Here is a 12,477-nt window from a genome sequence, read left to right as displayed (position 1 = left end):
TGCCCCAGAGCCCGGGTAAGATCTTGCATCTAACGCTGGCCGAGCCCATTCCCCCTCTGCATAGCGCGTACACACCGTTATCATTTCGGTCCCGCCCTTGCACGGGAGCTGGAGCAGAGCCTGGGAGTTGTAGTCCTGACTTCCCGGCTATCAAACGCCTGTGGGTAGAGTCATTGACGAGACTACGTTTCCCAGGGCCCCCTGCTGCTCCGCCGGGCCACTGGCAGGGCTGGGTTGTCAATCAGGGGACGTCAGAGAGCGGAGAGCGCCCAGGCTTGTTATTCCCCCCTCCGGGGCCGGCTGAGAATAAGGGCTGCAGGAGCTTATGAGCGGGGAGGCAAGTGTCACGCCGATGCGCCTTAGCGGGGCGCGGGCCGGCGGGGCCACGTGAAGAGGCTGCGGGCCTGGGGGGAGGCAGGGGAACTCCTCCGCCCAAACCCGCGTCCTGGGGCAGCGGGGGAGAGGCTGCGAGGCTGGCGAGCGGCGATGAGGCGCCGAAGGATCGCGGTGGCAGCCGGCTGCTGCCTCTCCTTCTTCCTCGGCACGTTGCTGAACGTGCTGTTCATCCCGGGCTTTGATCACCAGCAGCGGCAGCGGAGCGGGGTGACCCCGGCCTTGGCGGGCTCGCCTTTGGACCTGCCCGAGGAGGACCGCGGGAGCCGCCGCTGGGAACTAGCCAGGCAGATCAGGGAGCGCTACGAGGAGGTGGTCCGCTACCAGCAGCACCGGGCGCCCGCGGCTGCTGCCAGGCGGCTGGTGAGACCGCTGGAGCGGCGGCTGATGGACCTTGCCCAGCCGCGGACCTCCTCGGAGCAGGCTGTGCGGCCGGAGAAGGGGAAAGCGCCACCGCAGGCTGACAGCCGAGGGGTCTCCCCTGCCGGGGCCAAAATCGATCTGGCCCTGGAGCCGCCGCTGCTAGGGTGCCGGGACATCCACAACGTCACCCACGTTCACTACCTCGGCTCCGGCTACACCAAAGCGGTCTACAAAGTGGTCCTGAACCGCACGCTGGCCGTGGCGCTGAAATCCGTCGATTTTGGAGGGCACGACATCGAGAACTGCGTGCGGCTATACGCGGCGCTGGAGGCGTGCTACAGGCTGGCCTCCTACAAACTCGTCAAGGAGATGGTCCTGCTGCAAAGGCTGCAGCACGCCAACATCCTCCAGGTAAGTCGGGCTGGGGCTCTTGGAGAGGAGTGACAGGTCGCTGGCGCGGGGCCGCTGGACGTGACCCCGGAGCCAATGGTCAGCCTCGGGGTTTCTTTAAAAACGGCTGGGTGTCCGGGGGAAATGTGTCAAGGATTTGTTTCTCACCGCGGGCAACCTGTTGGCGCTCTTCAAAACGAGGGAATAAACGTCCGAGGTAACCGCAGGAAGGGGTGTATCTCCTGGGGAGTTAACTGCATATGTGCGGTGTAGGGAAGAACTAGGAAGCTTTGCTCTTGCTGTACCTATAAGAGTTACCTTCCCTACACTGGTGTCGCCGGTGCTCATAGGACAGAGAATAAATAGCATTTGTACTACCGCTGCTGACAGTCCCAGTAGGGGGTCGAAAATGTCATCTTGTGATAACAAGCCCCCCTTTAAACGTAAATGTAACATTATTTGGACAAGTATAGTATAACTACAACAGGCTTTGAGACTAATGTTTATCGACTCAAATACTTTTGATACAGTTTTGTAAAGATTGGTAGGTCTTAGTTCACCATCATTTACATTTTTATACACAAAATCCCTTCTGCTCTATCATCTGCACAGCTCTATCGTTTCTGCTGTCTTCTAACCAGTTACGATACGGGACAAATAGGAAACCTTTATACACAAGCACTCTCAATACATGCACCACTGAAGATCCTGACAGCCTCTGTGAAGTGACTCATTCGATCAGATTTACCCCTGCCTGCCTTGTGTACCATAGCAGTGGGGAAAGATGAATATTAGCCATTTTCATTGTGCTAATTGGTGCAGAAGTAATGTCATGATCGGAGAGGTATGGTTGTGCCTGGCCTAGCGGCCTTTTCTGGTTATTCTTACACCAAAGCAAAACCAAAGTGTGCTGCTGCTAGAAGAAGGAAGTCTACGGAGATACAGAGTCTCCCAAAACGCGTACAATAAAATGTCAACCCTAAGCAATATAAACAACTCCGCTTTCCACGAATATTAATGTGATTACTCTCCTCAGTTGTCAGTGTGGCAGGTATTTAGTTTTAGTGTGTGTTTTATCGCTGGACGTTAAATACACAGAATCCTGGCAAATGGAAGATTAGAAGGACTAACTGTAACAGGGCGCAGTATTATTCTTTCTTATACTCTACGCTGACATTTCTTGTCAGATATGTTGCATCTTAGGACTTTCAAACATCCCACATTCATTTCAAAGGGGTCATTTCAAAAGTTGAATTGAAATTCCTGTTACGTTTCACACCGGGTAAAGCATTGATGAAAAATACATTAGAACTTTACAAGCCCTGTAGCTAGCTTGTAAAAGGAATCAAACAGGTAGTTTTTAACTTGTTCAGGAGCAAAAGGTACTAATTCTTCCATAAGAACTAAAACTCTAAATGAACAAAACAGTCAATTTCCATACACTGGAAGCCAGACGCTAGTTCAATATCGCCTCGTGAGTACATGCAGGGATTGGGAAGCCAGTATCTATCTTTCTTTCTTGGGATAAAACATTTCTGTAGTTCTAGAATAAAAAAGTCGGATACCAAATAACTAAAGCGTTTGCTAATTGTTGAATCCGTGCTGCCAAGTATAACTATAACACATAATTAAAGCAACATCTCGCACACTACACTATAGCCTCTGTTTGAGGTTACATCATAGGGAGTCACTGAAAATCCATCCTCATAGGAAGAAATTCAAACTATTACTGTAGTGCTGAAGAGGATATCGATAATGGTTTGACAGCAGGAAATAAACTCAATTTTTAAACATTCGTTTTCAAGTTTTTTTTCTGCTACTCCTAGAAAGCAATACGATGTTTCTATTAGTTGGCAAAAATGATGGTTTATATTAAACATTTTAGAGTTGTAGTTTCTCTGGCTTCCTCGGCGGGTTTTCATGATCCAGTGTATTCCTTTCACATGTTATTCAAAGAGATACTTTCATCGGATGCAGAGAATAATTTGGAAATAATTAGTCATCTTCACAAAAATAGAAGCCAAACTTCTGTCCTGCATTATCTATGCAACGAGCAACAACAACAAAATCCAATGTTTACACATGTGTAGACACTAGGGTTCCTTTAAACTTGGATATGCATTATGGAACATCTTATTGAAAAATCTGCTCACGATCAATGATTGTTTTCTCCACCAAAAACTACAGGAAACGTTGTCAGTTAATTCCCCGTTTTACTGAAGGCCCCTATAATAGGTAAATGAAATCAATCTTCTTCATGTCACATTTTCCTTTGTGAGCAGTCACGTTGTGTAGAAGCTGAACTAAAACAAACACATGAATAGGCGCTTCAAAAAAATGCACGCCCAGCCTCTGAGCTGGGAGAATGTTCTAATGTGCAAAAATCCCTCATGTTAATGATGTATTGAGAAATTACATGCCATCTAATTACAAAATAGATTAAATTTAAATCAGAAACATGTTTTCCGTGTGGCTCAGATTCTCTCCATTATTATTATTTTGGCTGCCTCCTGTCTCCTCAGACACTAGTAGAATTTCCTTTGACTTGGTTGCTCTGATCAGATTGCAAAGGCGCTAGAAAAGAATTGGGAAGCCACATGCATTCGCTGCCTTTTTGTGTTTCATTCATTTTGGAAAGCTTGGAGCGAAATTGCTGCAGTGAGTGAACACTAATATTTGATAAGATTTACCTTGTAAAGGCTACTATAAAAACCTAACAGACTTTATCTAGTCCCAGCTAGGCAGACCTATGGTCCAGGAAAAGAGCTGTAATCTCATACTAAGGGTCATCGGGGGGCATATACAACGGGGAACAGCGAGCGTTTTCTAAACCAGCTGGCTATTTTTTGTTATGTCTATTCTCAAATCCCCGATAGGACGTGATCCTGCATCTACTGAGGTCAGTGACCAAATTAACGTAGGATCTGGCCTCTCACACGTATCCATCGGTTTCTGCCAGCTAGAGAAGAAAAACTCAACATACTTTCCTCAACCTATTCTAGTCTTTGACATAAGCACCCATTTTAATGACAAAAGTGAGTTTTTAAAGGGCCCAGACCATTTAACTGTTGCTAAATTAATAACAGCACAACTGTATGGCTTGAGCTAAGAAAAAAACTTTTCTTAGCTCATTTTCATCGAGTTTATTCATCCACTGTAGAAACGCAATTGAGAGTCCGCAGTTTGTCCTGAAACGCCTTTCACTTTCTGCTTGTATGCAATGTATCCATCAATCACTGAGTCACTTCATTAGCAAAATGGACTCTCCTCTGTGTCTGCGTTAGACAGATAGTTAGAGAGACAGTGAGGTGATATCTTTTCCTGGACCAGCTTCTGTTGGCAAGAGAGACGCGCTTTGACACCCACCTTGGCTCTCTAATATCCCGGGGCCCACAAGGCTAAAGCAATGCTGCTGCATCAATTGCCAGTGCTATTTCAGCGGATCTTAATTTAGCGAAATACAAGAAAGACTTCTGCCTGCTGCTGGGCGTAGTTTTAAAAATAACTTTCTGCTTCATCATCACGGGCCTTTAGCGGAGGGAGTTCTGGAGACCAGCTGAAATGACTGCCCGGGGCTGCCCGGCCACCCTTTCCCGCAGCCCTTTACACTCCCTCTCAGGTAAGTAACTTTGGGCCATCTCAGAAGTGTGGAAAACACACACGCGTGATGGCTAAAAATCTCAGAAGCCAAGCCGCTCTCGGCCCAGCGCTTCGGCTAGCTGCCCCGACAGCTCAGGAGGCTCACGCTGGGTTTTCAGTAGTAATATGTTTACTGCGGAGTTTGACAGCCCTGTAAACCAGCCATAAAATATGGCACTTTTGTGCCTCGAACTTCCCCTTCCAATTATGCCTCCCCCCGCAACACGCAGGGAACACTTAACACCCCTAAGCCAGCTGCGGCCAATTATTGTCCCGACTGGCGGCTGGAGCGGCTCAGGGCTTCCCATCCAGTCGCCTTGCTTAGCCCCTTTCAACAGCGCTCCCAAATAGGAAAGAGACGTCAGAGTGAATCCAGCTTCCAGCCACCTTCCCCTATCTGCAGAGAGTGCGAGGGGGGTTTTTAGGAGGGGTGGGGGAGAAGAGACGCCCCCACCCCATAGAGTCAAACACAGAAAGAGAAATAGCGCCCTCCCCCCACATGCACAAAGACCCTACACACACGGACTCACAAAGCGGGGTGCAAGGTTACCGGTGCCGAGTGGCTTTCCCCGCATTGCACAGTCCTGGCGCTGCAGCGCCAGCCCTGCTTAAGCCTGCGCGGGGCTATCTCGGGTGATTGTGTCTGAGTCTCTCGGGGTGGAAATCCAGCTTTTCTTTCCTGTAGGTTCAGCCCCAGGAAAGGGGATTTTCCGGTAAATCTCTCGCGGCTGACAGCCTGAAGTGTAAGATAACAGACGTGTTCGTTACTCCCGTCTGGCCTGGCTCTTCTCAACAGCAGATCCCTCGCCCCTTCAAGGCATCCCTGAACATCCCGGGTTAGGCCCGTTAGGGCAAAAGACCCGCTTGCAGAGCGCAGCCTTGTAGGAGCGCGGAGCCAAATGGGGCGCGTCACGCCCATCCCAGGAAATGTTGAGAGCCTGGCGAAGGGAGCGCGGGTCGCTCAATGTGAGCTATGGGGTGAGCTGGTGTGAATGTAAAGCAAACAGGAGGCGCCTTTCGCTTTACAGTGTTTGTATTTCCCGTCCCCGAGTCAGGGCTGGCCTGGCTGGTGGGGCAGAGGCTCTGATCCAAAGGGCAAGGCTGGGAACTGACTTGTCAATCACACCCACTGCTAGTTTATTTAGATCGCTGCGAGTTTTCTAGACACATTACTGCCTCAGCAGCCATTGTGACGGGCAGGTGCAGATTAAAATGGAAACGTATTTGGTTTGGAGTGGGAGAGAACGGGGCAGTTCATTAAAGTTGATTTAATAATGAGGGGCATTGGGGGAGAGGGGGATTTGGGTCACTGATTTATTGTAACACAGGATTTAGCAGCCCACTAATTGCTTTGCACTAGCTCTATGAAATGCTGTGGCGGATCTCCTTTTCCTTTCCCTTTCCCTTTCCCTCTCCACTGTGGGTTTTTTCTCCCCTTGCAAAGTTAAAATATTTATTTCTGAATCCAGCTTTTCTGTGCAATTATGGAGGCAGCCGGATTAGTTTGCTCTAATTCCTCCCTCCACTCTGGCTGTATCTAGGGAAGAAAAGAAAATGAACCACAATTTGCTGTTAATCTCAGACAATGAATACAGTTGTAAAGACACTGGCAATGTTTGATTTACTGTAATAATATAATTACAGCCCTTGTAGATCTGAATTAAGGGTGCTGCCACTCATGGCCATAAATAACCCTTTTGACTAGGTCTCCCCTTACATTGTTGAAGAAGAATGGAAGGGTGTGAAGGTTTGAAACTGACATAGGTTTTGTGACAGAACAAGATTAATTTTGAACTTTAATAGGTGTCTTTATAATCACTTAATGACACAGTTTAATATGTGGTACTGAAAAAGAGCTTCCACTTCATCCAAAATCTTTTTTTTAAGTGAGTTCATTCTGAAACTGTGGCAGATTGAGGTGGAAGAGGAGCAGGGAGTGACCAGATAGTAGACCAGAAGCTTGTTGACTAAGAACAACCCCTTTTGTAGTTTGTCAATTAGTGTTCAAGTAATCACACTTTAAAAAGCACAGTCCAGTTTATGACTTTATCCCACTTTAAATCGAGAATAATTCAGCTGTCTTTAGGGAAATTATTTTGACTTTACATTGGTGTAAGTGGCCTTGATTACTCTCAGAAAATGTGTTATGTTAAAAATAGAAAAGGTATTAAACCAAGATTTTGCTTCTGGTGTGAACAAATCCACCGGTGTTTGAAAATGTTTTAGGTGGTCATGACATAGATTACCTGCTTATTATTACAACCTGCTAACACATCACTTGTTCCTCCTTAAATAGAATGATGTAAAGTTATGTTACCATCATGTTAGTTAACATGTCTTCTAACTTGATGCTTTTCCTCAGCATAGATAAATCCAGTTGGTGAGGTCATAAGCAGAACTCTCCCCCCTTTTTTTAGTTTGAGACTTAAATTGTTGAGGTCTTAATGCAAACCCTGGTACATTTATTTTGAAAAAATAATTTCTCCAAGTGTTAAATAATTTGCTTCATTTAGATTCCACTAATTTTTAATCAACAAAATTTGCATACAACATGGGACTAGGCATGAACTCTAGGAGAGGGTCACTTGTTGTTTCAAGAAAGTGGGGTCACAGCAGGGAATCAGGAGCTCCAGTCAAGAAACTCTTTGCTAGTAGCAATAGAGAATGCTTAGTGATGAAATGAAGAGCTTTTATTTGTACTGCATATTTGTTCAGCTTTCTGAGTAAACTGTGGTATAGCATCATCAACAAAGAGCCCTGGCAAGATGGTAGCTAATCACATGGGGAAATTGTAGTTATGAAATTTGGACTGGGAGAAGAATATAGAAATTTCTCTTTTAATGGAAATTTCAAATCAGAGTCCCTAATTAGAATTAACCTACTAGAATGAAAACTTGGGATTGTATTATGTGATTGATCTGCATCCATAGATAAAGGGCACAGTGTAGCTCCAGAGGCCTGTCTACACTGGGAAATTTTGCAACTGATGTTAACCTGTTTTTATTGGAAAAGGTTTCAGGAAGTTTAAAATACGTTAAAATAAGTGCACACCATGATTTTACTGTTTTTTTTAATGAGTTTAGATGAACAAGTTTTTTAAACATTTCTCTAAGGAGCCTAAATCCTCAAAGTGATGTCAGGATTCAGAAGCCAAGTCCCAGTGATTTTCAGTGTAAGAAGGACTCCTAAGGATTAGATTGCAAAGAAACGTAGGCATGGCAACACCTACCTTCTAGGCACCCTGCTGCCTAGTGGAATTCACAGCCCCAGGACAGGAGTCCAGGCTGCCCTATACAAAGGGTGGGGGAAATTAGATGCCTGAGAAGTTGAGTCTCAGCTTCTGTTTCACTGGCATCTGTCTGTGTTAGCCAGCAGGAAATGCTGAGGAGAGGGGTGGGGTCTGACCCCCATGTCTCTTTCTATTCAGAATGGTGAATTCTCTCCTGGAGCCAGGTGCCTAAGTCACCTTAGCTCTTTCTCACAAAGAGAGACTCACCACATTATAGCCAATAGCCAGATGGTCAGGCACAGGGGAGGAGGGGTGGGAGAGGATCACATGGGCTATGGGAGATCTATTTCAAATCTCCTACTCTAGCTGATTTTAGAGCAGGTCTCCCCTCCTATTGCTATTTTGACCACCAGGCTATTGACAAGTGAAATATTCATTTGAGTGGGGACCTACTTCTCCAGCAAAGGCCCTAACCACTGGGCTCTGGAGTTGGTCTCTTTTGAGCCCAGTAAATGTTTATTTAATACAGAAGGGAACAGATTCAGTGGGACAGGCTAATAGGACTCACATCAACTACTACCCTATAGCCTCCTGGTTAAGGTGCATATCTGGGAAACCTGGATTTAAATCCCTGCTCCAAATCAGGCAGAGTGGGGATATGAAAACAGAGCCTGCATCAGAACTCTACCCACTGGGCTGTCAGGTATTCTGGGACACACACATCTAGATTTTTAGTAAGGTTCTGGTTGTCTTTTATGCAGGGAAGGCATGCTCTGAGAATACCTACCAGATTTGATCTTGTAGGCAAAAAAGATGGAGAAATGCCTAGCTGGAGAATCCCACTATGGGTGCAACATTGGCACTGAGTAGCTTGGTGATAGTACACTTTGGTGGTTTTACAGCTGCTCACTAGCCGAAATTGAAGTATCTAGGGAATTTGGGCATTGACAGAGAGAAGTGGCATCTGCATGGGGTTTTTGAGGTTCTCATTGGTGTTTATGTTTTGGATTTAAGACCATGAAGTGGGTGTTAGCTACCTACATCTCCCTGTAGCTCTATTACTAAGTGCTTATGTCACTTTTTGAAAATTACCCTACCCTGTAATGTGGGGTGGCAGTACAAGACCTCTTTGTTAGTTAAGGAGGAAAACAGTGAACAGTGCCACCTGTTGAGAGAGACAGCTTGCTGCAGCTCCAGTACATCTCCACCGCCCTGGGGAGCTTGGGGTGGGAATGGAGAAGGTCAGGGAGAACAGACAGATGCAGCTTGGCGAGGAAAGATGAATTACACAAAGTGCTTCTTTATTGCAAGAGTGCTTCCCAACAGGCCCAGATGTTATCCTGCACTTTTAAGAGTGAAGAAAGGATCTGTTAACAAGAACTCCAGTGCTGTTGGAAGCACAGAGCTGATACAATTGCAAAACAGCCATAACTATTCATGTCACTATTAGACAAGCCATATGCCTCAATTCTAAAGTGTCCAAATAATGTTTTCTCCCACTGAACTATGTGGGACTGTAGAGGGGATTTGACTTACATAGCTGTTGGCAGGAAGGGATTTCCATGAGGCAAAACTCATAAAAATCATTAAAGAGCTACACCTTCATTACTCATTTTCAAATACATCGTTCATAAAAACAAATCCCATTAATTTGTTGAATGATTTCTGTGATTGTTCCTCTGTGTTATGTGCCATGTAAATTACTCCAAAGACTCGGTTTTGAATTTCTGGTGTGTTTATGGGAACTGATGACTTGCAACCTTATCAGCCTTCTCTGCCTAGGATCCCGGCAGTCTCCTCTCTGTGCAGCACTCTGAGACCAGTGACACCATTTCACTTTTTGCAAAAATCACTGTTGCTACTTGAAACTTTTCACAGACACACTATGCACATTAGTCTGGTGGCTACTCTGTTCAGGATGCTATTTTTCAATTAAATACAATATTTTGTGTAAGAAGGATTCCAAGGGCAAACCAGCTGTATTACCTACCAGTTGGGCTAATTGTAAAGTAGGTAAGTACTATTGTCCAATTCCTTCTTTTATTAGATAGCTAGCAAAACAGAGAGCGTTTATATGACTAGTTCAAGGCCACACATTGAATCTGCCAGAGCTGAGGTTAGACATAGGATTTCCTGGCTTCCAAGATCCCATCCAGCTCATGTTGTCTTTTTAGAGTTGCATCCTGCCCTTGATCAGTGGGTGTGCCCTCATTAAGTTGAGGAAAACTTGTCTCATTCCTTCCTCCTATCATGATTCTGTCAAGGATTTGGCCCACTTACACTAGCAATTAAAATCCTGTTCGGAAGGAACTCTTCCCGACAGCTGTTGCAAACAAACAAACAATTCAGTTCCCTAGCTTCAATTGCATTTTGACTGCAAAATGCTTTGTAGCATCACCCCTCCTTGCAATGGTTTAACCCACTCTTAAATGTTATTTTGCCCAAATTATTTTGGTGCTTTCATACTCACCACACACACAGCAATTGTAACAGCTGCAGTTCTAAGGTGCCTTTAGGGCTTGTCCCATAATACCACTGCTAGGGTGTGTCTAGACTACAGGGTTTTTTCAAAAAAAGTGGCCTTTTTTCGAAAAACTTCCCCTGCATCTAGACTGCTGCCACATTCTTTCGAAAGTTAATCGAAAGAATACCACAGTTTTTTCGACCTCGTTTTAGGACGAAGAATGCCTTTTTTCAAAAGTGCTCTTTCAAAAAAAGGCGCTATGTAATGCAAAATGTGTTTTTTCGAAAGAGAGCATCCAGACTACTGGGGTGCTCTCTTTTGAAAAAGCAGCTTGCTTTTTTGAAAGTATTGGTTGTAGTCTAGATGCTCTTTTTCAAAAGAGGCTTTTTTGAAAGTATCTTTCAAAAAAGCCTCTTTCGAAAGAGGCTTGCAGTCTAGATGTAGACCTTCTGTGCATGGGGTATGGCTGTGGAGTAATTTCCGCATTATTAAATTGAAGGGTGGGGATTAGCCAAATCAGTGTGTTGCCACCCTTGTGGCAGCCTTGTCCTCAATGGAGAGAAACTATTGACGGGTGCAGAGTCACTCAGACTGGAGTTAAAGACCACATTCTCCAGCACTGTGACATCTGAGGAGACAAGGTGGTGGTCATGCATTGTATGTATCAACCAGTGACTTTTTTGGAATCTTTGCAGTAAAGTCCAGATTGCTAAAGGCATTTAGGAACCTAAAGATGCAAACAGGCATCAAGTGAAGTGTCTCTGTGCCTAATTCTTATTGTAATTCTCTTCTTTTCTTATGCCTACTGAAAACTGGACAGTGGTTAGGCTGCTGAGACCACATTCTCCATCAGTTAATCTGTGCCTCTTAAGGTGTGTCTAAACTACATGGCTCCATCGATGGAGCCATGTAGATTAGGCTGATCGGCAAAGGGAAATGAAGCCGCGATTTAAATAATCGCTGCTTCATTTAAATTTAAATGGCTGCCGCGCTGAGCCGACAAACAGCTGATCAGCTGTTTGTCGGCTCAGCGTGCTAGTCTGGACGCACCTGCGCCAACCTTAAAGCCCTTTATCGTCTTCCCCGTTATGCCTCGTATGGTGAGGTTTACTGTGGAGGTCGATAAAGGGCTTTCATGTCGGCAGGGGAGTATCCAGACTAGCGCGCTGAGCCGACAAACAGCTGATTAGCTGTTTGTCGGCTCAGCGCGGTAGCCATTTAAATTTAAATGAAGCTGCGATTATATAAATTGCGGCTTCATTTCCCTTTGCCAAACAAACAAATCTACATGACTCCGTCGACAGAGCCATGTAGTCTAGACGTACCCTTAGTTACTTAGACTGTAAGCTTTTGGGACAGGGACTGGTACAGTGCTTGCATGATAGGATCCTGGTCCATGACTCTGGCTCCTGCCTACTGTGGCAATGCAACTAATCAGTAATAATACAGGAGCAAGCAGTTGCTTTTCTCCAATCCTAGTCTGGCCACTTAAGCTAGGCATGGAGCACTGCCAGTGTAGTGTTTGTGGACCCTAGGTCTTGGAGGCTTTATATGGTTTCTGGCCATACTCAGAATGATCTACATGGGCGGAGCAACCCCCAACCCTGCCTCTTCTGCCTGAGACTCTGCCCCTTCAACAACTTTCCCCTTCCACTGTGGAGTAAAGTTCCTGCCCTACCTCAGCCTGATTCTTCCTGACCACTTTAGAGACAGGGGCTTCTGTGCCCTGCCTCAGACCCAGCCTTTCCCAGTGACCAGGAAGTATCGACAGTTTTGCCTACATTACCTGCCACTCATGACAATCTATGATTGGAAGAGCTACTTATTCTGGGACTTTGCAACTACAGACTGATACTGAGTTACTCAAAGCTTATTTGAGGGGAGTAAGCTCAGCAGGGAAGAAAACTGAGGCATTTAATTCAGGAGAATTATGCTGAGTGCCTGTTGTAGTATGGACAGGTTTTGTGAATGTTTCAACAGGACTGTCTAGCTAGTCCTT

At 45.6% G+C, this 12,477-nt stretch overlaps 1 protein-coding gene across 2 annotated transcripts in view; it reads left to right on the top strand.

The window, feature by feature from the left end:
* The first annotated feature begins 242 nt into the window (after positions 1 to 242).
* PKDCC (protein kinase domain containing, cytoplasmic) overlaps positions 243 to 12,477 on the top strand; it is a 50,680-nt gene continuing 38,445 nt past the window's right edge. The window contains exon 1 of one of the 2 annotated variants that reach the window (XM_006133974.4): positions 243 to 1,167. In XM_006133974.4, coding sequence (XP_006134036.2) covers positions 487 to 1,167 — 681 coding nt within the window. In that variant the 5' untranslated portion in view covers positions 243 to 486. The remainder of the gene's footprint in view (positions 1,168 to 12,477) is intronic. The other variant, XM_006133973.4, reaches the window with a different exon arrangement.

Source organism: Pelodiscus sinensis, chromosome 3 (genome assembly GCF_049634645.1).
Source record: "Pelodiscus sinensis isolate JC-2024 chromosome 3, ASM4963464v1, whole genome shotgun sequence".
NCBI lineage: Eukaryota > Metazoa > Chordata > Testudines > Trionychidae > Pelodiscus > Pelodiscus sinensis.
This window is presented reverse-complemented; position numbering and strand designations above follow the sequence as displayed.